This window comes from Polyodon spathula, chromosome 1 (assembly GCF_017654505.1).
Source record: "Polyodon spathula isolate WHYD16114869_AA chromosome 1, ASM1765450v1, whole genome shotgun sequence".
NCBI lineage: Eukaryota > Metazoa > Chordata > Actinopteri > Acipenseriformes > Polyodontidae > Polyodon > Polyodon spathula.
This window is the reverse complement of record NC_054534.1, coordinates 58,987,263-59,013,094: the sequence shown is the minus strand read 5'-3', so window position 1 is coordinate 59,013,094 and position 25,832 is coordinate 58,987,263. Positions and strand designations below refer to the sequence as shown.

At 39.1% G+C, this 25,832-nt stretch overlaps 1 protein-coding gene across 1 annotated transcript in view; it reads left to right on the top strand.

The window, feature by feature from the left end:
- Positions 1-4,128, top strand: part of LOC121320226 (macrophage scavenger receptor types I and II-like) — a 24,556-nt gene extending 20,428 nt beyond the window's left edge. The window contains exon 12 of the mRNA XM_041258483.1: positions 3,638-4,128. Within this exon, the coding sequence (XP_041114417.1) occupies positions 3,638-3,771 (134 nt within the window). The 3' untranslated portion in view covers positions 3,772-4,128. The remainder of the gene's footprint in view (positions 1-3,637) is intronic.
- The last annotated feature ends 21,704 nt before the right edge of the window (positions 4,129-25,832 follow it).

The window sequence follows — 25,832 nt, the reverse complement described above, 5'->3', positions numbered from 1 at the left end:
CCAATCAAATGAGAAAAAGGACAGGTGCCAAATGCTCAGTTTCAGTCGTGATAGTTATATTCCACTGCTCTTCATGAAGAGAGCATTCACTCAGAGATTGATGTATACATCTGCTTCGATATCTGCTTCTTTGACAACCACATAGCTGAGGATCACCCATGAAACTTGAAGCAAGTGAAAAATTGTATTTATTAATGCATTTGCAATGATAAAATCTTCAGCCTGTATGAATTAGCAGTGCACTTAAAAGACTATGTGTGGAACATAACCCTTCACCCAGATCTTCTAGTTTCATTTGGCCATCCTGCTCTTTTAAGTGAGGCTCAAGCTCTCATTGATATGTGAAAGTCCTGTTCACATGTCACTTACAGTGTTGTGTCCTCTGGAAACAATCATCGAACAGATTCAAAGTGGTACTGCAACACAAGTGGCACATGGGGCAAAAAACACAACAGTACTAGATGTCACAAAAGTCTATCGCAAGATATTGTGGATTCTGGTTACGTTTCACTCTGTGCACAAAGTAACACTTTTGTAGTGAAAAGCATAGATGGAACACATTTTCATGCAGTAAAACTTCTGCCTGGGTCTTTTACTTGCTGAAGCATACATATTCTCTCTCAATACTACGTAAAGGAAAACGTGGAAGAGCAAACCAGTCTGGGAAGAAAAGCAGGGAAGATGACTATGATTATGATGTGGAACCAGCACCAGACTCTTCAAAGGTGCATTGAAGAGAAGACATGGTGAAGATACAATGCTAGATGACTTTGTAGATAATCGTAGGAAGCCTAAGCAGAATAAAAATGAGTCCAAGCACAGCATGGAAAACGTACTACATTCCAATTGCTGGACTCCTCCACAAGACAGTAAGCAAGGGCAATGTGATACACTGAATTACAGTGAAACAGCTGAATGAGCATTACATTTCAGTGATACCAGCTTCTTTGGGAAGGAACTGGACAATTTGGCTACGGTGATGAAGATGGAAATCCAACTGCCAAACATTCCACACCAAAGTCAAGCAATATAAAGAATAACTTTCCATGGGACATGCCTGAAATTGAAATGAAGTATCTGGGTCTTCCTCGAAATAGATTATGTGCAATCTTTAGACCCAGAAAACTGGCTCAATTCAGCAGTGATTGAAGAAGCAATTTCTGCTTGTTTGCAATGTAAAGCAAAACAGACAATTTTTGGCATGCCCAACACATTTTTTAATGTAATCATCTGTCTGTTACTGTGTGTGTGTGTGTGTGTGTGTGTGTGTGTGTATATATATATATATATATATATATATATATATATATATATATATATATATATATATAATATTTTTTTTTTTTTCAGTAAACATTAATATGTTCTTAAGCCTAGTAATTAGAAAATACAATTTTTTTCTTTTCTCATTTTTGCGTGCACATAACAAACACATTTAATCTCATAGCACATTACATCTCATGGCAGTCCAGTTGAGTGCAGGGCCCCCTAAAGGGTAAGGCCCTAGGCGTCTGCCTCACTCGCCTTGCCCTAAGGTCGGCTCTGGGTGGATGTTTCCATTATCCACCACTTTCGTTTTAAGAAAATAGACACAGATTCTTAGATCTTCTTTTAGGCCACCAAAAGAAACTGTCAGAATAACTAATGAACCATCCCACCTTGTTTTGCACAGCTTTAGAAAATACTGAATCGGTGGGAAAAACAGGGTGCAGAAAAAAACAGTCGAAATAATGCGATCCCCAGCGGATCGCCTTTGAAAATAACCCCCATTGTGTTAATTCCATTCAACACTGATGTGTGGGGTCCTGGACAGCACTGGTGTTTTGGTGTAGTAATCATTTCTACCCATGACATAGTATTTTTGAGTCTACAAAAAACACAAAAAAACATTTATTGTTGCTGCCTGTTATCCGATAGCCAATGCAACTTTCAATAAAGAGGAGTAGAATGAGTTCCGACACTGTATGGGTAGCAGTGATTATTTCAGAACACAAAAACGCTGCAAGTGCAAAAGGCAGGATAGGACAGCTCCACATTCCAATTCAGATCTGCACAAAACCCTCCTGGCATCAGATATGTGCATGCCTCTGAAAGAAAAAACACTTATGCACTACTTATCTACACTTACAAACCATGACAACAGCAGATGGCCTACCTGCACAGATAGTTTATATTCTGGCAGCTTCTCAGCTGTGGATTGTATGGTTCTTTATTGCCAATGTAGGAAGTGTTACCATGGGGCTTGCATTTCAACATACACCAGAAAACTACCCAAGTATTTCATTTGTGAAACATGCTTGTAAAGCAATATTTTTGTGTTTGGGATTATGCAATATGAGCTGTTCCTTAGTTACCTATAGTTTTTTTTTTTTTTTTTTTTTTTGCTATTCCAAGACTGTTAAAACAGCTATCATTCTATTTTAATTTTGTACATTCGTTTTATTTGTAAGAAACTGTATTAGGGGTTTTCAGATTTCTGTTAGGGATTTTATGGTACAAGCTGTCATTCCTTATTTATCTATGATTTTACTGGTTTATCGGTATTCCCGGCCTGTCATTCAATGACATTCCACTTTTAGTTTGTATAATAGTTAATGTCTGTGTAATGACATAAAGGGTTTTAAGATTTGTCTTAAGTTATAAGCTGTCATTCTTTTTTTTCTGTTATATTCAATAAGCATTCCTTTCTGCATTGTAGTCAATGGGCATTCAAGTTTGTCTTTTGTTTTAGTCTGTCCCAAAAACTGTCATAATTACTTTTTGTCCTGTGTCTTTATACCTGCTCTACTGCCAGGTGTTGGCCAATAATTTTGGGAGTAGCTTCATTATCATTTCTACCAAAGCGATTTTGAAGACTGAAGGGTAGCTACTAAACACACAAACAAATCGCAAGCTTGTGAGGGATACAACTGGAAAATAAGATTTGTTCATTTGCAAAACGCTTTTAAAGCCTATATATGTAACACTTTATTAAAGTAAAAGAAAAATATCCCATCTGTACAAATAGGTTGTTATGGCCTTACCTTACCATAGTGAATTAACTACAAAACAAAGGATGCCATACAGTAATTGCAGTTAAAAAAAAATCTTGGGTGTAGTTCAGCCAAAACATGTTTGTTTTTTTTTGTTTGTTTTTTTTTTAAGCAAAGTGGTCTCTACCAAATTCTAGCCATTGCAACTCTTCCGTGCTTTAACTTCTGTATTGTTTTTACTGTCCCTTCAGAAGTGCAGGACTGAAATAATATAAGACCATTTTTCTTCTCTAAGTGGTGCAAACAAAATATAATTATAAAATCAAATGCAGATTTACCACAAAGTGTAATTTATCATATTGGATATTTGATACCTAAAGGAATTATTTCATTAGTTCTTGTGTCTTTTAAGTAGAAAGTGTTTCTAGATGGAATCATGGGAAAAGGGCCCACAAAGTTACAAGTGGTAAAGCAAAGACCATTATTTTTTCTAGGCGAAAATTGAGGGCTAATTGCCTCTTCCATATTAAACGTATTACATAGCCCACAGTGTTTCAATTTCAAATAGTTTGAAATAAGTAAAACCCAAGGCACAAGAGGGTTATTTACAAACATTTTAAGTTTCAGGTTGTTTCATTTTTTAAATATTGCCGTATTTGTTTTAGGTACTGGGAAAATACTGATGGATGAAGTTACATGTTCAGGACGAGAGGCTTCACTCTTTGAGTGTCGATTTGCAGGATGGGGAAAAACTGATTGCCAACATAACGAGGATGCTGGTGTGTCTTGCTCAGCCTAGTGAACAATTAAAATAACCGGTACATGAAACTCTAGTATGTAATTTTGAGCATCAGGTCTATGAAGATTAAATCACCAACTTAAGTTAGAATAATGTAATAATAATGGAAAGTAAGAATTGCTTAATCAGTGATAATTATGTTCTTTGACAATCTGTTTATACAAACTTGTGAGCTGTTATAATATTTGTATGAAAAGGTGTAGCATTTATTAAAATGTATTGCAACCAGATATAGAAATAAAACATTCTAACATTGTAGACTAAATCCAACATGCAGAGAAGGAGATGTGACAGGAATGAATAAAGTATATATATATATATATATATATATATATATATATATATATATATATATATATATATATATATATTTAAATCCCAACGTTCCTCCAACTCATTAACCAAATGACAACAATGAGAATAATCGTTCACAAAATCATTGTTTTTGGAGTTCGTTAAGCCTGGCCTCTGGCATAAGACCATCCTGATATCCTAATCAACTCGATCTCTCTTTTCTGCCTCCATCAATTTATATTTTTTTGAAAGACCACTTATTAATAAGTTATTTTCTGTTTCAATCTCACTTTTTATTTTCAGATTCTGCTCACTTATTCCTGACAGTTTTGTCATTACTAGATCTATTTGTGATGACTGTTGTATTACTGTAGTGTTTACATTGATTTGTATGTAGTGATCTGTTGCAAAATCTTAATTGTTTCAGTTTAAAAAGGAAACCAGAGGAATTAGGAAACAGATACTATTTTTAATCACTTCTGAAAATGTTGTGGCTTTCATTGTACTAAATATTAAGTTACAATAAAATCAACCTATTTTTTTTTTGTAATCATTGTGTGAAATTCAAATTACCATGTGTTTGCTCCATGGCAAGGTAGTTTATCTTACCAAAGCACTAAAACCTTATATTTGTATATATAAAACATAGTGTACAGTAAAAAAACTATGCAACCCAGAATGCTAACACTATAAAAAAGAATGATATTGAAAAGTAGATCGCAGTATTGGAATTAATATTGTATCTCAAGATGGCTAACATCTTTAATTTGCTAAAGCAAGTTAGAGAAGGAAATTAAGGGGAGGAGGTTATGTACAGAATCACACAAGTCATCTACAAAAGAGGATCTATCTGATAGGGGTTCTATCACTATAACAAAGCGCTAGTTAAATACATGGAATTCAGGCCCTGGTTGTACAGGAATAATATAAAAGTTGTTGGCTGGTTATTAAATTGTTTAATAAAACTGTCCCCTCAGGATTGAAAAGGAAAACAAAAAGCTCCAGTACAAAATAATAAAAAAAACAATTGAGTTTTATTAACAAGCCATGCAAGCAGTATTCTACATCTACCTGTTGTGGTGGATTAAATCAAGAAAAGACACTTTTGGTATTTATTACATCAGATGTGAGGAAAATAAATGTTGGTATTGCTTTCTTAATCTCTGCTGGCTAGCTATTTACAAATATCACAACCAAAATCTGAGGTTTTAGGACAAAAGAAGACAGATATGCACATACTCATTTTTGTTACCCAGTCAAGTAATAAGGAAGGGGGGTACTTAAGCTAGATGTGGCCTGGAAAATTGATCCAGTTTGGGATACCATTTATTTGTAGGGCTGATATTTGCTCTGTTGGGTAAATAGTGTACTGTAACATACACCCCATACATCCCCTAACACAACAAACCAGTACAAGTTTGTATTTTTTTGGTAGCCCACAGAATGTTATTTATTAACCAAAACTGTATTTTTTTTTGGGAGAATATGTATTGTCACATTTTCCATTGTCACAGCTCCTATAACAGCATAAAGAATACAAGCAATTTTAAAACTATTTTGAGAGTTTTTGTTTTTTCTCTTCTTAAAAATGTTAACATCCCCTGTGAAGAAGAAAGGTTAAGATCATTTTCTAAATGACCTCATTTACAAATGCTAATAATCACTTTTTATAATGTTTCAAGCATAATACACCTATCATCCTGGTTTGACTTGTATAGGTTTATAATTAGCAATATCTATGAATTGCATTTTGTTAATATTCAAGAATAACTCTCTAATCTTCAGACATTTTTGGTGTAACTATAGATGTTTCATTAACAATCTACTGTGAAATATACAAAATAATCTTCCAGATTTTGAGTTCTCTATTTGCCTCCCATGATTAAGACATACTGCACCAGTACTGTTTTCTAAGAGTTCAAATAGAAATTATATAATTTTAATGTCTGATAAGTATTTTGGTGTGTGGGAATATATAGACTACAGCAAACTGTGGCAGGGTGGAAGCCCCATGGGTAAATAGTGTGTGAGTGTGTGTGTGTTTGTTTGTGTGTGTGTGTGTGTGTGTGTGTGTGTGTGTGTGTGTGTGTGTGTGTGTGTGTGTGTGTGTGGGGGGGGGGGGGGGGTATATTTGTTTGACAGGATATTACCGTAAACCCACCACCGTGTGTCCATCATCACGTGACCCATTATAGTGCAACCCCACCATCGCATGACCCAATACAGTGTAACCCCATCACCGCTGGATCCCTTACCATGGGACAGCTTTACAGCGACAGACCACCACCGCGAGCTCCGTTACAGAGCATCACCGCGTGTAGCTGTACTTGCTGCCTGCCCGAGATGCATTCAGGGTGTTAAGTTATTGTGAAGTAGCTTCATGGTTTGTTTCAAGTTATTGTTATTATTATTATTTTTTTTTTTTTTTTTTACACATTACCTTAACAAGTTCCTCTTCTTCAGTAAAGACGTATTTTCCATACGGTATCGATAAAGGACACTTCAAAAGCAATTCATGTGCAAAGCACTTTTTAAAAAATATTTGGCATACGTACCAAAATAAATAAAATAAAGTCAAAACAAAGTGAAATGACATTCTGCTTCCCTCTCTAACAAAAATAGTTCCAGTGTCACACTAATATCTGTTTATTACTTCTGCTTACTGCTTAATGCTTATTATTAATGAATTAGGCTTCCAGGCCCATATTATTGCTGGGAATATTCTTCTTCTTCTTCTTCTTCTTCTTCTTCTTCTTCTTCTTCTTCTTCTTCTTAGACTTCACCTTGGGTAACTGCTGACATACACCAGATTAAAAAGGAAGATTGTAAACTGGAATGCAGATGGAGGACTACAAAACTGTGTATCCATTTTGAAATCTGGAAACAGCATCAGGTGAATTTCTGAGGGAAGCCAGAAGCTCACATTTTCCACTATTATTAATCTAAATAAAAATATCTCTAGGGTTCTTTTAAAACATCTTCTACTGCACCTCCTTTGATTGAAGCCACACCTGCTAAGTGTGAAGAATTTCTACATTATTTTCACAATAACATTATCAATATCAGGGATCAGATCTCTCAGAATGGCATGGAATCATTGTCTCTTATCTCTTTACAAGACCTGAATAAATTAGTGATGAAGATGAACTCCTCCACTTGTATTTTAGATCCAATCGTCACTAAATTCCTAAGACATTTTTAATGATCTGTGTCACATTGTTTAGGAAATTATAAATAAATTAATGGAATAGTTCCTGCTGCTTTTAAAACTGCACTGGTTAAGCCCATACTCAAAAAAACTAACTTAGATCCTACTATTCTGGTACTGGTACTGGCATTCTGCACTATTTGCTAAAGTGTTTGGTACTAGTGCTGTTACTGGAAGATGTAAAGTTGCTGGCAACTCTAGTATTAATACTACTGTTGTTGTGTGGCGAACGTAAATGTATGGAGTAAAGGTGAAGAATAAAGTCAATGCATGAAACTGGTCTGTGAGTTAATCAAAAGGGAGAATATTTCAGCATAAACATAGATATAACATGCCTGGCCTTTAATAGCTTATTGTATTCATTAGCAGTCAGGTGTAGTACTTGGGGGGGGGGGGGGGGGGGGGTCGCGGGGGGTCGCCGCTCCCCCACTTCTCTTGGGCAGGGAGAACACTGCTTCCGTATTTCATGTGTAGAATATTGAACTGTTTTGCTCCTATTAATATATGGAGATAGATATACATGTGTATAACCCATACAAATAAGCAAAGAATACAATAACTGTAAGAAACCCTTGAGAGATAAATAATGAAAAAGTTTGAATATACCATGCCTGGTCTGGAACAACATGTATGAATAATGAGGAGAGGTGAAGGGAACTTGTATTAACGCTGTGCTGAGGTGTCAGCATTTTACAATTAGATGTAATCATTGGAACAGTTCTTATTTTTAGACCCATATATAAGAAATAATGTAGATAGCCTCAGTTGGTCTCTATGCTACTATTTGCGTCGCATTGCACATAGCATTGAGCTCCTGGTGTAACACTCCCTACTGCCAGTTTCCCATATCTCAAATTATCAGACAAAATGAGCCTCCCCTGAAGTAGCCCTTGTGAAGGGCAGGTGCAGTTTCTCCGTTGTATCTGATAATATGTGCCTCCCCTCTAAATTGCCTACCTCAATTAAAAAATATATGGTAACCTATTTGGGTGGGAGCTATTTTTTGCACACCTCTGTTATCTGTAATGGCGACTTCATTATTTCTGACCAGATTGATTCTTAGTTCTATCACAACTTGTTACAAAAAACCTGTACTTAAAAAATAAAATAATATTAATAATATAGAAATAACATGCATAGTCAGTCACCATGTTTATTTTTGTTTGTTTTGACTTTTATTTATTTATTTTGGTACAGTAATAATTCAGGAAGATTAAAAAAAAAAACTGGCAAAAAAAAAAAAAAAAAAAAAAGGAAAAGAAAAGAAATCCTGCATAACCAATTGTCAAAACTTCTAGGGTTGGCTAAAGTTAGCAGTTAAATAGAAATCTTTGGAGATATTTTTTTAACATTGTTTTCGTTATTTGTTTGTTCAATGCCTGATATTAATTTACCATAGCATATTGTAAAGTAGCAGGAAACCTTTTTATTTGAAAAGAAGCCAGGATTATTATTATTATTATTATTATTATTATTATTATTATTATTATTATTATTATTAAAGTTTTATTTTCCAACTAAGTACATGACACTGGAACTATTTTTTGTTAGAAAGGGAAGCAGAATGTTGACTTTATTTATTAATCACTACCAAGCCTCACCCAGAACAACTGGAAGCTGCTAGAGACTGGAAAATGCTGGCAGATGTTGGTCAACAACTTATATTTCCACCTGAGGTTGCCACCACTAACCTTTGACCAGACATTGTCTTGTGGTCTGGATCAGCACAGCTTGTTCATCTGGTAGAGTTAACAGTGCCATGGGAGGATGCTGTGGATGAGGCGTATGAGAGGAAAAAAACTTGGGTATGCTCAACTAGCTGGTGAAGGGGAACAGCAAGGATGGAGTGTCTGGGTTTACTCAGTGGAGGTGGGTTGTCGAGGATTCGTGGCGCACTACAACCCGGTTTCCCAGAGATGGTTTAGTGGCCATGAGTTGCGTCGCACAGTGAAGAACTTACCTGAAGCAGCAGAAAGGAGCAGCAACTAGCTGTAGTTGAGACGGAAAGATTCTGGATGGGGATTTCAAGCACAATAGAAAGAAAGCAACACTGTCGAGCCCTCTTGCGGTGTCGTGGACTAGTTGACGAAACACAGAGGATGGAAGGTGCCCACTTGAAGACCCCAGAGATGTACCCTACTTAGTTAAATCCAGACGGTTGTCATGCTGATGCGCTGGGGAGACTGCACTGGGTTGATCCCTGGAGCCAGCATAGCAGCCGTTGTGTGAGCTTATACACTGGGGAGGCAATATAAGCTGATCCCTGGAGCCAGCATTACACTTCAGCCATCAGCACCAATCAGAAGGATATCTACATCATCAGATGGAAAGAAACGCAAATGGATGGAGATGGATCACATAAGTTTACTGTAAAGCTTATTTGGTGCTTATCTTGGCTAGAGCTGAGTTCAAATCAGCATGAAGTTTTAACATCTACTTTCATGTAATGGAAATCATTAGGCTTCCAGGCCAATGGGGCGGAAGCTTATTGTTATTGCTGTGTTTATTATTATTATTATTATTATTATTATTATTATTATTATTATTATTATTATTATTATTATCATTTTTTTTTCGCCAAAACTTGCTTGAAAACTCACCAGATCCGGTAGTTTGGTCGATGCTTATGGGAAGATGAAAAATGCTAATGAACATATGTCGTAAATCACATGGTTTGGCAGCTATACTGGATTGAAAAAAAACATTTTGCCTAAATGTAAAAATTTGTTTTTTGAAAACCACTTATTGCAGAGTTCTGAAAGTTAGTATAATTGTTGAGAGATAGTCCAAGATTACCTGTTGTTCATAAGAAGCTGATAGGTTGTGTGGTATAGTGGCCATGTTGCATGACGTCAAAACCGCACGGTACAGACGTCATAATCACAAACTACAAAGACCTTCTCCCAAACCGCTAGTCAGATTGAAACAAACCCAGTGGCATATATGATCCTAGTGTGGTTGTCTTTAAAGGGTGTTAAAGGGAAGTTGCTACAATAAAAAAAAAACATGGTGACTGCGTTGGATGACATCATCAACATAGAAAACTGGCTTAAAAAAAATGGTGGGCCTCATGCACTAAATGGTGGTAAATTACCTGAAATACTGCATGGTAAGAGAAACAAAACAAGCATTAATGGGCTTATTATGTGGTAAACTGGTTACCGCTGTTTAGTGCATGTATTGGGTCCCACGGTGGTGGGGTTGCGCTGTATTGGATTACGCGGCTGAGGCATATTACCACAACTGTGGAAAAGTTAGCTTACTTCCACCGAGCGCTTTTCTTTCTTTTTTTTTTTAGCCAGGTAAATCTATTATGGAAAACCGGGGTGTGATGTTGGAGTTCGCACAGAGAATTAAAGTTGACTAATAAGCCGATGCGTTTATTTTTTTTCAGAAGTATTTGTGATTAAATACCTTGTTAGTATACCATTTAAACTGCAACCCCCCCCCCATAAATGGAACAGTTGTTTTTTAATCAACACTGACCTATTATAAAGTTTCACGCTGAGTCCCGCCTACGTAGCTCTGATTTGATAATGTGTGTTTTGACTGACAGTACAACATTGCCACAGTTTATTTTTGAACCACCAGAATAACAGTTTGTTGTTTTTGCTTTTCGATAACGGACTTCAAAAAAAAGAAAGGATTAGTATGGGCAAAGGTATTATAGAATATCTTTGGTATGGGCCTGTGAGGCGTGTGAGTAAAAATGGATTTTCCAGACAGCGATTTACGTGTAAAAAAAAATAAAAATTGTATTTAATATTACACGGAAAAGAAAAAAAAACAATAAAGAAGGATGTGAGGGAGGGAGTGCTGGAGTAATCAAAAATAAAGGAACGGAAGCCTCTTAATCCTTTTCGTGATCTACTCAATCCAAAATGAAACAAAAAGGAATAAAAACAGAAAAGAGCAAAGTTAGTAAGGCCTCCATCCGTAATTAAAAGTAAATAACACAGTCCACCCTGCACGTACTTCCCTCCAGCCTTTTTTTCCCCGCCTCTATTCCTCAGGACCAACCCCGAACACAGTAGCATGTTCCCTTTAGTATGCAAACCCCGCTCCGGTAGTCAGTGGATCACCAATCCCAGACTGACAGGTATCCTTAACTTCACTTGACTCCAGTGGCTGGAATTTACATTCTCGTACTTCCGCCCCTCACCAAGGTGCCACCTCTCAAAAAGATGACTTTTGTCATGGTCACAAGACCTTGGTAAGAGAAGTCCCGAGTTGGTTTGATGCCTTCTACTGTTGGGAGGCTGAATTGCAGACCGAAACCCCTTTGACTCATCACAGGGCCCCAGCAGAGACTGGGCCCAGATGCAGTCACATCCCTCACACCTCCCCTCTGACGCCAGCCCTGTACACAGTGATAAAGTGACCAGTAAAAACGTCACTGATGAAATGTATGTAAGAAGTTTTTTTAAAGCTTGAATATTTTATAGCTCCTCTTAATGTTATATATATATATGTCTTGAGGCTGCTGTAATAGCCTATACATTTGCTCCATATTTTTTTTTTTCCCAGAGTTCAACAAGTTGTTGTGCATCTATCAGCTTTTCAAAACCTACATTATGCAACATGCTGAAAGGTGTAATGAAATTTCAGTGCTGAAGCAGTAATTTAATAAGGGATATAACTTGCTCCTGGGAGCCCTGTTGAATGCAGTGAGTATCACTGAGGACAAGGGAATTTTGCACAATGATGGGCAAAGATGGCGTTAACAAGGTTTCATAATATAGTATAGTGAAGTTTACAGCAAATTAATCTAACGTCAATGACATGCCATTTGTCATGGAAAACTAATCATAATTCAAATGGCATTCCATGACAAGGTCAATAAATTACCATTTTCATCATGGAAACACTGTCAGCAATGTGGTTCCATCACATTCTAAATCAGATTTTATGTAATGCATATATAAAATGATGGCCATACTAAATATAAAGTGTAACAGCATCCACTACAAAATGTTACCATATGTGATGAAACAAATATCTCTTACAATATCCTTCATGTTAGAAAGCATTACTTTGACATTCAAAGTAAGTGTCACAGTCAATGTCCTTGACACCCCTGTAATGCCTATAATTTATGGCTGTCATTTATGTCATCATGTGTATCTGAGGTGGGGTAACATTATTTATGCAATTTAAATTAATTTTTGAAGAAGTACCGGATCATTGAAATTATAATGTAAAACCCAAAGGTTTTATTGCCATGTAATCTTTCCTTGTGTCATCCATATTACATTCAGGTCATTCCCTTGAAAACTAATGATTCATAGAAATGGAGTGCGTTGATAAATTTACTCGCCTTAAGTACTGCTTGGATATTTACTATGGTATATTAAATAAAGTCTTAATACATGACAAGTTTGGTAAAGTAAATTTCATTGTGAAATAGACAAAACTTCTTAATTTCTAACATTTTTTAAGTTTTACTCATGGCAAATATGTTCACTCCTAAAGTTTGCTATCCACCTTCCCATCCCACTGTCATAAGTGACCCTAAAACCCCTTCTCTCTTGTATGAGGTGCTAGCACCTTTTGAATGGAAGACTTATGCTGCAGAAGTATATGGGCCTTCACTAGAACCAACTTAATTTCTAGGGGGGTTCCCCACTGATGACGGAAATGATAATGAGGCTTGGAAACCCATTGATATATAAAAAAAAAGAAAAAATTGTGAATTCTAGCCAACTGAGATATTTTGGATGGAAGGGATACCTAATAAAATAGTGCTCTGTAATCAAATTGAAATATGAAGCATGAACATAATAGTTATCAGTCCAGAATCATTTCTCCCTGTGGTAAACTTTGTCTGAAAAGGGGAAGAGGCAGGTACATACCCAGCTTCAAGTGTGGATGTCAGAAGTGTAGAACTGGGCTGTCACAAGCAGAACCAAAAACATGTCCTGCTTGCACTCACATGGTAAAGCATTACAAAATCATGTTTGAATGCAATTTTATTTTATCATTTGAATGTTGAACCAGACAAAATGAAAACAATTTAATGTATAGGGTGTAATGCAGATCATCCACTTAAATTAGAATGCAAATATGGGAGGACTGGCTAGCAGGGTTCAAGTCTTTTGCGTGTTTAAAACTGTCATCCTCACTAGCGATGCTCAGCGATGGATTCCGGACTCCATGGTGGCTTTTACACTGTTACACTGACAGCAGAAATGGACAAAGATTTTCAGTCTTGCTGGATACACTGCGATATCCTGGATGCAAACTGGACACTGAGATTAAAAGACCATTGTTACAAGTATCTGTTAAGGACAATAATATTATTATATTGTAAGACTTGGTACTGGTTTAGAAATAGTTAAAGCAGAAATCTGTGTTAGCCTAAAATGAGAAGATTTAGCAAAACTATAACCTAACTTAACAACATCAATGGAGCCCCTTGGAATGTGCTAGTAGTAAAATTTCTTATCTGCAGAAGCAGCTTAACCTAAACAGGGGCCTCTCGCTTGTAAGTCTTATCTGAAAATGTACTAGGAACTTTTTGGTATCAGAAGTAAATATTTTAGCAAGCAGGGCTAAATTTATTGACATAAACAGATGCTTTAACTCAAAGGCAGGTTGGCTGTTTATTCTTATCTAAAATGAATGAAGAAATATATTTTAAAATGAGGTAGGACTCACTGACAGAACAGGTGCTTTATATCTGGGGTACTGTGACAGGAATGTTAGAGTGGTGACGTCAGGCCAGAAGCAGGAACTGCAGAGACCCACAGATAGGTCGGGTGCAAAAGGCGCAGCGCGACATTTATTTTTAAATACAAAAATAAATAAAACATTGAAAGAGAAAAATGCTGCTCACAGAGTGAAATAAAAAGGTGAAATAAAAACAAATCACAAACACAAAATACGAATATAATATGTAGGTCAGGATGGACGGTAACCTTCACTGATCTTTCATTTTTGTTTTGTTTCCTCCTCTCTCTCTCTCTCTCTCAAGTTCAACTGCTTTATTGGCATGATAAGCAGATCAAGCATTGCCAAAGATACAGCTCTCTGTATCTCTCACAGTGGAGGATGAAGTGGGTCTCAGTTTCAATCTCTCCACTGTTGCACTGGGTACAGATTCTGTCTTCCAAAGGTTTCCATTGTACTCTATATACCTGCCCGTTTCAATGGCTAGCTTGTGGTCACTAATCCTATATTTTGTTAAAAGGTGTTTTTTTTTTTTTTTTTTTTTTACAGTGTTTTGATATTCAGCCAGGGTGTATTCTCTGTTGAGGGAGTTGTAGAAGTGGAGTTTATTTTGGCTTTTAATCTGCTCTCTCTAATAGAGTATATATGTATTTCTCTATCAGAGCAGATCCTACAGATTTTCTCAGTGCCCTCTGGCTGCTAGATTCAGTGGTAAGACTATTGTGGATGTTAATACTGGTGGGTGTGGACAGGGATGTGATGTAGGACTGTAGCAAGTGTTTAGCTGTACTGCCCAAGGAGTATTCAAGGGCTTGGAAGTGGTGGAAGTTTGGCCTGTTGTTTTTCAGATGGAGACAGAACTGGGTGATTCTTTTCTGGATGGGGGTGAGCAGAGGCACACTCCCTAGTTCTGCTCTACAGCCATTGTTGTGAGCTTCTCTGTGCAAGTGCAGTAGCTCTTTACAGAAAGACAGGTATGTGGTTTCTGTGGAGTTTTGTCCCACTGCGTGTACTCTGTACTCAGGGTTGGGCCCCAGACTTCACTCCCATAGAGCAGAGTTAGCTGAATGATGCTGTCAAACAGCTTCAGTAATTATCTGGTTGGGGGTCTTTTTTAATAGTGTAGTACGTTCTGAGAGGTTTCTCTTTTAGTGTTTTGATTGCCAGTTTAAAGCTGCCTGATGCACTTAACGTGAGTCCTAGGTAGTTGTACAAAAGACTGTGGTCTATTTCTTTGTTATTTATTTATTTAATTTTTTTCTGGTTGTTTTGTGGCTTTTTTTTGGAAAATTATGATTTTGGTTTTGTTTAGGTTAACCTCCAGAGTCCATGTTGTGCAGTATATCTCCAGCGTGGGGGATAGGATGACTAAGTCATCTGTGTACAGCAGACTCTTCACTGTGGTGTCGCCCATTGACAGAGCTTCCTCTAACAGACCAGGCAGATCATTAATATAAATGTTGAAGAGAGTGGAGCTGAGGCTGCAGCTCTGTCGCACTCCTCTCTCCTCCCTAAAGGAACCTGTTTGTTTGTTGTCTATTTTTACTTTGCACTGTGTCTCCGAATACATGGATTTAATTTCCACCAATTCCTGCTTGTAGCAATTTGAGATACATTCCAGGGTGCCAAGTACTGTCAAATGCGTTTTTAAAATTGATGAAGCAAGCAAATATTTTGCCTTTGTTGGTGTTGTTTACATGTTTGTTTATGAGTGTCTGTAAAGTAAAGATGTAGTCAATGGTGCAATGTTTGGTAAGGAATCCAATCTGGCTCTTGTTTATGATGTTTTGTGTCATCAGATATTGGGATATTCTTTGGTTTAAAATACTACAGAATAGTTTGCTGAGGTTACTCGCCACACAGACTCCTCTGTTTTTGATTGAGGGCATCTCCACTCTTGTAGATGGGGGTGATGAGCTCCTGTACCCACTGCTCAGGAAATTGCCAGGAGAGCAGGAGCAAGTTTAACAACCTCAGCATAGCGGCCTGGAGGTGAAGGGTGCTGTGTTTCAACATCTTAGTGAGGATCTGATCAGAGCCACTGGCTTTCCTGGGCTTCAGTTTGGAAATGGTAATGGGGGTGTCTAAGGGGGTTGGTAATCATTAATTATTACATCCAGGGAGTTCATTTTATTCCAAATGTCTTTTTGTTGTGGTGTGAGGGCTTCAGTTTGGATTCCTTTATATAGGTGTTGGAAATGTTCTGTCCAAATTTGTCCATTTTGGATTGCTGTGGAGTGTGTCTTTTTATTGGGTCTCAGTTTGTTCTAGGTTTGCCAGAAGGAGTCGTCGTCTATGGCCTTGTCGATCTGGGTCAGTGTGTTTTGCATGTAGAGGGTGTGTTTGTGTCTAAGAGTGGCTTTGTATTCTCTCAGTGTGTGGTGGTAGGAGTCTCGCAGGTCTGCTCTGAGGGGCTCTCTGTGTTTCAGGTTGACCTGTTTTCTTACTTTGTGTCTTAATTTTGCACATTCTCTGTCAAACCATTATATTTTGATTTTTCTTAGCATTTTTTGTTGATACTTTGTGTAGTGATTTTTCTGCAGTTGTTTTGAAGATGGTGTTTAGGTCTGTCAGGGCCAAATTTATATCATTTTGGGTCTGATTAGTTTTTGTTCAGGAAAGCATTTATTTCTTTAATTTCTGTGGAGTTTAGGGTTTGCTGGTAGTGTTCTACGCTCTCCTGATTTACTCTGGAGGGAGTGGGAGAAAGTTTGTAGGGGGGTTACTGTGGATAGGTTTGGGGGGTTTCTTTAGGTAGAGGACAATTTGGCAGTTATCTGATAGGTAAGATTGTAGTCTGACTGCAGGGCACTTATATCAATGATGTCTAGGTCTGTTATTGTGTAGTCGGCATTGCTGCCCAATGGGGAGTTAAACTTGAATCTGCCCAGAGAGTCGCCTCTCACGCTCCCGTTCACCATGTACAGGCCTAGGCTTTTGCCTCAGGACAGTGATATTTCAAAATATCACTATTTTCACAACTTGCCCGTTTTCTTCCAATGGAATATCACTATTTCCACAACTTGCCTGTTTTCGAATGGGAAAACGGGCAAGTGTGTGTCTTTTCGTTCACATAAAGTCAGAAAAAAACATCATATGAATCAAAATTAACATGTATTTATACTAAAGTAATACAAAAATGACTACAAAAGATTTAGAAGTGAGTAGTTTTTCGAGATTTACGATTATACTGTAAATACTGTATGTGATTTGAGATTCAGCTTTTATTAGGGAGCTCCCCTAAATCCCGTGTTTAGAAAGATACAGGGTATTAATGCTTGTGACAGAGTAGCCTTCTGCTGTGTGGGTGCGTGCATTTACTGCTGAATAACAGGCAGGAGATCGATGGAGGTTGAAGATGATACACCCTGCAGGCAAACAGGATTTATTTACATATCAAGTTAACACAGTGAACAGCTCACGTGACACTACCAGCAATGGCAGCGCACAGAGCACAAACAACACAGTGTATGAAAACTTTGGTAGGATCTACAATCTCTAAACTAATCTTCTCTGTTCAATAATAAACTAACGTTGCTGAAGAGCTTGATCATAGCGGATAAACAGGGCAGATATGTGACAGATTACTGTATTCTCCTTTGCCTGTACAGTATACATTTCTGTATTCATCCTAAACTGTACTTGTGGCAGGCTGGCGAGTGGATAGATGCCCAGAGACAGACTGCAGTTCAAAAAAATAACTATTTTATTATAAATAAACACAAAATGAAAGGGCACAAGGGCCAAAACAAAACAATTTAAACACAAAGAAAGACAAAAAAAGCAAAATTTACAAAAATAACAATCTCCAGGCTGGGCAATGCCTTCACTGGATTCAAGCTCTCCAAACAACCAAAAAAACCAACCTGCTTCCTCAGCTCCCTCTCCCCAAATGAGAAGCAGAGGCCTCCTTTCATATCAGGTGGCTGGGCGCTGATTGATCGTTAATCAACCTAATCAACTAATCAACCCCAGCCACCTGAACATAATAAACCCAGGCAGGTAGGGGAAGTTAACCCCATCCCTGCCAATTTAAAGGGCAGAGCTTTGCTCTGCCACAGTACTGAGGACAAATTAGCCTTTAACCTTAAATATTTTTACTTTGTATTAAGCACAAAATAAACTTGGTAGCAATTTTAGTCAAAAGTTTTGAGAAGCAGTTTCAACGTTTTTCTTTGTGAACCATAGAAATTCAGTTCAACTTTATACCCAAGTAACGCATTAACACAAGCACCACCACTAGAATATACAGTCAATATGTATTCCTTGTTTTTCAATTTTTATTTTAGGTTATGGCGTAAAAAAAAAACACCAACATATTCAGTTTTTCTGGTTTTAAGTTTCTTTTTATTTATATATAAATTCAGTCGTCTCCAATTTTTTACCCTGGCTTTCTCTGCAATTTAATTGTTATCTGTATCCTCGGCCCACTACACGGAACCCCCCTGCTGCCTCAGGGAACGGAGGCTGGAGCACGTGTCCTCCAAAACGTGCTCCTGCCAATCCATCATTTTTCGCACTGTGGATCCACAGCGAGGGCACCAGATCTATAGTGCCAGAGGACAACACAGATCTGGAGGCTCCACTGCAGAACCACAGGCGCCCTATCGGCCACTGGAGTGGCTGATGCGCAGTGAGCCGTGGATTCCCCTGCGGACCTAAGCCCTCCCTACCCTGGCAGTGCTTGGCCAGTTGCGTGCCACCCCCTGGGAGCTCCCTGTCACGGTTGGCTGTGACATAGCCTGGACTCGAACCTGCAATCCCCAGGCAATAGGGCACATCAACGTGGAGTGCCTTTGCTGGATGCGCCACTCCTTCTGGTTTTAAGTTTGACCAAAATGGTGTTAAAATGTGACCTGAAGAGCTAAAAACACACTGATAGTACCCTTGTAACAGGAATGCAGAATTTTCTTGGCCAGACTAATTAGCATTGGTAGATCTGCTGCATGAGTATTCCACCACATCAGAGGATTGTTTTTATTTGTGGCAAAATCTTAAATAGCGAGAGCTCTCATTCTCGGCTCTGGTTTCATTGGAGTCCTCCACTTCAGCACATTTCATCTGTAGCTACTGCTGCTTTGTGGTAATGTTCTGCAGTAGCTGACAAAGGCTACCTGGTGCCAAGCCTTTATTTCCCCTGTGCTACTTTCAGCAGCATTCTCTGTTCCTGTGGGTACTTCTTGCTGGGGCAATTTAGCATGAGTGACTACTACCTAATTTGCTGTAATGACAGTTATATCCTCTATATTTTTAAAGAAGCTGTCCTTGAATCTGGGGTCTAGGCAACAAGCAATGCCAAGCATAAAAAAGGTTTTTCATATTGTCTCTTGAGTGAATTGTTATCAGATCATCCTTTATGGTAGCCTTCATGTGCTTGGCCAACTCACTCTCACTGGTCTCTTCTGTGAGCAAATCATTTGTCAGATGATGAAGGACTGGCTTCAGTGCTGATGTAGTAACATAGCTTTCAGCAGCTGGAGAATCTGTAAAGAATCTGCCCCTCCTGGTAACTACATTATGGATTAGGATGTGTTGAGGGACATTTAGATCAGCCTGCTTTTTGACCAGCTCCCTACTCCTTTTCCATCTTAGCTTAAAGCTCTAAACAAGAAGTCGACAAGCTCTCACAGCAGTGTCTACTCCATTTATTTTTAAGGCTTTTCCAATGGCCAGATTCAGATTGTGGCCAAAGCAGCTCTGTAAAGGCTTTTTTTCATGTTTGCCCCATTATCAGTGGTTATGCCAGCCAGGTTGCAGATGTTCGGGTTCCATTCAGATAGGAGCTCTTGAAAAAAGGCTTGAATATTGTCAACGGTACAGTCCAGGGGGATGAAAACTGTTTCCAGACACTGTGTTTGTAATTTTCATTTGATACGTAATGAACTGTCAGCCTCTTATAGGGTTCTCCACTGCCTGTTCCACAGCTCAGTTGTACAGGAAAACGACTCCATCTCCGACTCCATTTTGTAGTGCATTGTGCATCTTGAGTATTTCGTTTGCAGAAAAAATGTTTTCTGGCAGAAAGCATATATTGTGGGTTTAACTTTGACACTAGATTTTTAAACCCTGGCTTCTCCACTATCTGAAAAGGCATAATTTATTTTGCAATGAAATAAGCCACAGCAACATTTAGATCCTGTGCCTGACTAGAGTTCTAGTTCATCTAATTTCCTTCCTTTCTCAAAAGCTGCAAGTATATTTGGCCTTTGCTGTACTGATGTTGATGTACAACCTTGCTTTTTTGAAAATAGCTTGGCCCTGGGGAAACGAAGAAACACTGTAAATGAAAAATTAAATAATTCCAAATTTCAAACAACACAAAAAAAATAAATAATTTTAGATATCACACTTGTATATTTCAGCACCACGAAAAGATGCAAAAAGCATAGTAATTAGAACTTTTTTTCTTTTACAAATTTTAAAACATTAAAAGAACACCCTGAAGTTCAATGCAATGCAATATATGTTATACTGCCACAGTATGCATTATTATTATTAATATTTATCCTTTGCTCAAAAGAATGTTGTGCTGCAGGTCTTTTTAAACAGGCATCAGATTCATATGTTATACTGTAGATAAATTCTAACATACAAAAATAAAACAAAATAATAAAACTTAAAGTGCATTGTTTGTTTGCTGGTAAACAGAATTAGGAAATGATTGGTCATATTGCTTACACAATTATTTAGGGGGGAATGGCAAATATATATATATATATATATTCTACATATATCTAGATATATATATAGCATATCCCTAATTATATATAATATATGCGCATCATCATTCACACTGGTGCTGCTTTCAGGAGACCTATTGAACTGTTCATCACTGTGAGATAGAGCACTCTGCATTGCTTTTGCCATTGCCTGTTGTGAAGTTTTTGCATACCACAGAAGACAAAATGTGCTTTTCCTTTTAAACCAGCGCTCTGTTTCTTTTCTTTTTATTTTAACTATTTACACACAGCCCTATTTTCGCCTGTTTTTCACGGTTTTCATTTATGTGTTTAACTACTGGATAGTTTGTACTGCATGCATGTAACATATCAAATGAAAAGGCCACAAAATTGATACATATGATTTAAGTTGCAACAGGATCAGGCATACTATACATGGTAGAGATGAGAATATATATTAAAAAAAAAAAAAAACACTTTTCCAAAAAATCATGTTTGGTCATTGCTTTATATATATAGTAATCACAGATGAGTAAAAAAAAAAAAAAGAAAAAATGCACCATTGAACCTCAATATGAAATGGAAAAAAAAAGTGGCAGTGTTCAATGTACTCTCAGGCTCCTTGTCTCCCTGCCAGTGCCCAGCTCTGTCTTTGTCTCCCTTTCCATCTCTTCTGTCTGTCTCCTTGTCCAGCTCTCTCTCAGGCATCCTGTCCAGCTGTCTCTCTTCCTCTCTCTCCCTGTCCAGCTAATCTCATCTAATCAGTACTGTGTCTAGTCAAGACTTAACCTGGAACATTCAAAATAAATTCCCCCGCTCTGGTTTGCAATACACTCTGAGAGTTGCAGTTGTTATATGGTGGTCTCCCGGCACGCACCATTAACCGACTGCAGTCCAGAATGCCGCTGCCAGGATCCTTACCAGATGTAAAAAAAATCACCCCCAGTTTTTCCCAGCTGCACTGGCTACTTGTAAAGTTCAGGATTGTTTTCAAAACTCGCCTGCTCATCTACAATGCCCTTCACAACACAGGTCCCGAGTACCTCCTCAACCTGCTGATCCACTACATCCCTGACCCCAAGCTGCGGTCCTCCGACTCTGGCCTGCTTGTTATCCCCAAGCAAAAGTGCACCACACTTGGAGAACGCTCGTTTATCTTCATGGCTTCAACTCTTTGGAACTCTCTCCCAACTTTGGTGCGTGATGCTCCCACCGTCACTAGCTTTAAATCTCAAGACTCACCTCTTCTCTCTTGCTTTCATAATCTTTAAGCCGGATATCTGTTATTTGCAGCTGTGTTGCTGCTGCTGTTTTTTTTTTTTTTTATTGTATATCACGTATTATGCATTTCTCTGTATTTAAAGTATTATGGATTTTCTTGTTGTTACTGCATGTTGTAAAGCGCTTTGTGATGGTGGTCCACTATGAAAGGCACTATATAAAATAAAGATTGACTGATTGAATATAATGCACTCTGGGAGTTGCGCGCTATGCTCTGTTGTGACGTAAACCTTGCAGCTGCTGCTGGGACAACAATGTAACAACTAGAAAGTCACAAAAATGCAGCTGACAGTTTGGAAAAGAAAACGGGCAGATGATAAGCGCCAAAGTGCTACTCAAATGTTTTAAATTGAGAAGTGGCGATAATCCGTACTGGTGAATACCTCCTCATTTCAAGCACTGGTCTCGCTGCTTCAATGACGGAGAAATAAACTCAAAACGAAACTTAGGCTGTGAACACTGTCACATGATGAGAAGCCAAAATGAATGGGGCTGAGTTTTAAGAATTAAAGCTAAAGTCAACGCTTGCAAAACACCTAGATAGACTTTATATTGTTTTTTTTTTTTCAGAACTGTTTACTTCAACTGCAGTGTACTAAGTTTCTATAATGCTTAAAGATAGCAGCCTAGAATCACATCCGAGAGAATAAAGTCTTACGACACTCAAAATATGCAGCACTATAGGGATGATGTGTCTTAAGGCTTGGGCAGTGTTAGGTTTGTGCCACACATAGCGCTTTGAGTTTTGGCCAAAAAGCTCTATCTTGGTCTCATCTGACCACAAAACCTTTTCCCCACATTGCAGCTGGGTGACTCTCATGCTTTCTGGCAAACTCCAGATGCGCTTTCAGATGGTACTTTTTGAGTAACGGCTTCTTTCTTGCCACCCTCCCATACAGGCCAATGTTATGCAGAGCTCTTGATATGGTTGACTGGTGCACCATTACTCCACTCCCAGCCACTGAACTATCCAATCAAAGGGTGAAGAGAGGAGTTACAAAAGCACAAGTGTAACTTTCAAACAGCTCTCCCGACACGAAATCGAAGACTCTTGACACACAACTTTGAACTTTGACAATCTGAAGACCCAGCCTGTGACTGGTTGAACAGAGATAATCTTATATGAGATAACTACTCTAGTATTTGCCTTGATGTGGCAATCTGCTGCATAACACATCTAAAATCCTAAAAGTACTTGTAGTCAAATCTCTAACTTAGCCCCGATTGATCACTGGAGTTTATTAGAGTTTATTATTTCAATTTAAAATGAAATGTCAAACTGTACGTAGACAGTTAGAATCGTTAGGTTATTATCATAATCCTGATTCCTGGAAATAGAAACATAACCATTACCGAATGGGTATTAAGACCTGAAACCTGATGCAGTCATGCCTGCCCCTGAGAGTGTAAAGGACTGCAGGCACAGTCTCAGTATCATTTTTCTTTCAAGTCTGCTGCAATCATGGACGCAGCGACCTTGAAGGTTAATGGTTGCATTTGTCTTTCAGGAAAGCAGAGTTATGATAATAACCTAAAGTTCCCTTTCAAGTACAAAATGTAACCATTACCAAATGGGTCAGCATTCCCAACCCATCACAAGGGCATGATTGCTGCACGACTGGATGCTACAAAGCTAAGCCGAGGCTGCCTTGTGCATTACCATTCGGAACACCACTAACAAGTAGCTAGGGCTAAAAAATTGAGGGAGAAACTCACCTCTATGTCTGTGTTGTAAGGGTTGACTGAGAATTCGCCCTTAACACTCGTTCCATTGACAGATGCACCCTGGAATAAAGCCCATCAAATTGCCATGCCCCGGTAGGAATGTGCAGTGAGCTTTCTGGAGGGGGCAAGTTGGCCAGCTAATAGACAGTCCTGACTGTGTCGGCTATCCAATTGGACAGCTTCTACTTAGACAGGGCTTGGTCGTGGGACTTCATCCCAGAGTAGACAAAACATTGTTCAGATTGCCTCCAACTTTTTGTCCTGTCAACATAGCATGCCTACATTGGGCACAGCGTATGGAGTTGCCACTCCCTGTCAGGATAGAAAGGAGGTGGATGGAAGCCTTCAATTCTACAGACTGGTTGACATGGAATGCCGAGTTAGTCTACAGCAAAAAGCAGGATTGGTATGGAGCATAACCCTTGTCCTGGCATCTGTAAAAATTAAGCAGGCTCTCACTAAGGAGAAAGCTTGAATCTTGCTCACCCGCTTTGCGAAGGTGATAGCAAGCAATAGTTGCTTGAGCGAGAAATATTTCAGCTCAGCTGAATGCATGGGCTCAAATGAAGGCTTCAACAGTGCATTAAGCACCACATTTATCTCCAGCGAGGAACAAGGCCTTCAAAAAGGTGGCCGCAGCCGTCGAACCACTTTCAAAAATTGCCCAGCCAGAAAGCTGAGCTCCTGCGGAGACCAAGTCAATTTTAACATGGCAAGCCCAGTGGCTGCCAGAGAGACCTTTAATATAGAAAGGGATTTCCCCTGAAACAGATCCTGCAAAAAAAATTGCAGCCCCACATCTGAAAGATGCTCCACTTACCCATACTGGGAACACGTGTACGCTTCTCCGGAATTTTGTAAGGTGTCAATAATCTGGACAGACTCAAACAGCTGAACGCAGTCGTTCAGGGCCCAGACCCAGAGCTACCGGCTTGATGGGTCAGTAATGCCATAAGGTTCCTCATGCCTGACTGAGCAGGTCACAGCGCTAGGAGCACGTTGGCCCAGTCCTGCCTGATTTTCTCCAGACACAGCAGTAACAGGGCGAACTGTGAGAAGGCATGAGGAGGTCAACTGCCCACAGTGAGAGGAAGTTCTCATGTGCCAAGAAGCTTACGGGCCACATGATGGAGACTGGATAACCTGAGGCCTCATTGGTGGTTGATGTAAGCCACCACTGTTGTGTTTTCTTGAATCTTCCGCACATGTCTCCCTTGAACCTCCTGCAAAAAATTCTGCAAGGCCAGGTAACCTGTCTGCAATTCCAAAACATTTATGTGGAGACCCTGCCAAGGGGGGTTCCATACCTCCTGCCATTTCACACAGCGCCTCAGCCCAGGTTGGACGCGTCAGTGGTGATGACCTCCCTTCTGGTGAAACTGTTCAATGCTACACCAAGGCACAGATGGGCAGATGGACACTCCACCAAGAGTGTGCCTTTAGATCGTGACGAAACACTGTCAATAGGCGGTAGCTGCTCAATGTTCAATGTACAGGAGACACAAAGGTAGGGTCCGAGGAGCTGCTGTCATCAGCCCAGATGTTTCTGGAACTTCACTACCATGAGTGCCCTGTTGAGCTAAATAGCTCCAACAGGCAGCTATTCTCTGCATTCTGCCATCCGACAGAGTGGATTGCGTGAACCAGGAGTCCAAGCCACTCCTAGATAGGAGGCGGTGTGAGAAGGCATGAGCTGGCTCTTCGTAGGATTCACCCTGAAGCCCAACTGTTGAAGGTGGCCGATGACAAGTTCCATGTGGGCATCTGCCCCAAATAGCAAGACCTGAAATTCATATGCTGTTCCCTGAAAGGCGAACTGCAGGTACTTCCTGTACACCGATTTTATGGGGTTGTGGAAACACGACATTGAGGTCCACCATGGTGAACCAATAGCCTGGCATCGTCAGAATTTTGAACCTCCTTTGGCTCAAATACAGGTTGACCTATCTGATGTCGAGGATTGGTTGGCCACCAACCCGCTTGGGCACTAGGAAGTACCTGGAGTAGAACCCTTCCTCCAACTCGAGGGGGTGTATAATACGAACAGCTCACTTTTGCAGCACAGCTGCTACTTCCTGAGACACCACTGTGGTGTCTTGCGGATCCGTGACTGATGTTGGAGTCACGCCCTGAAAGGGAGGAGGACCGTGCTTGAACTGCAGAGTAGCTGGTTTCCGGATGGCAGAACTTATGATACCCCCCAC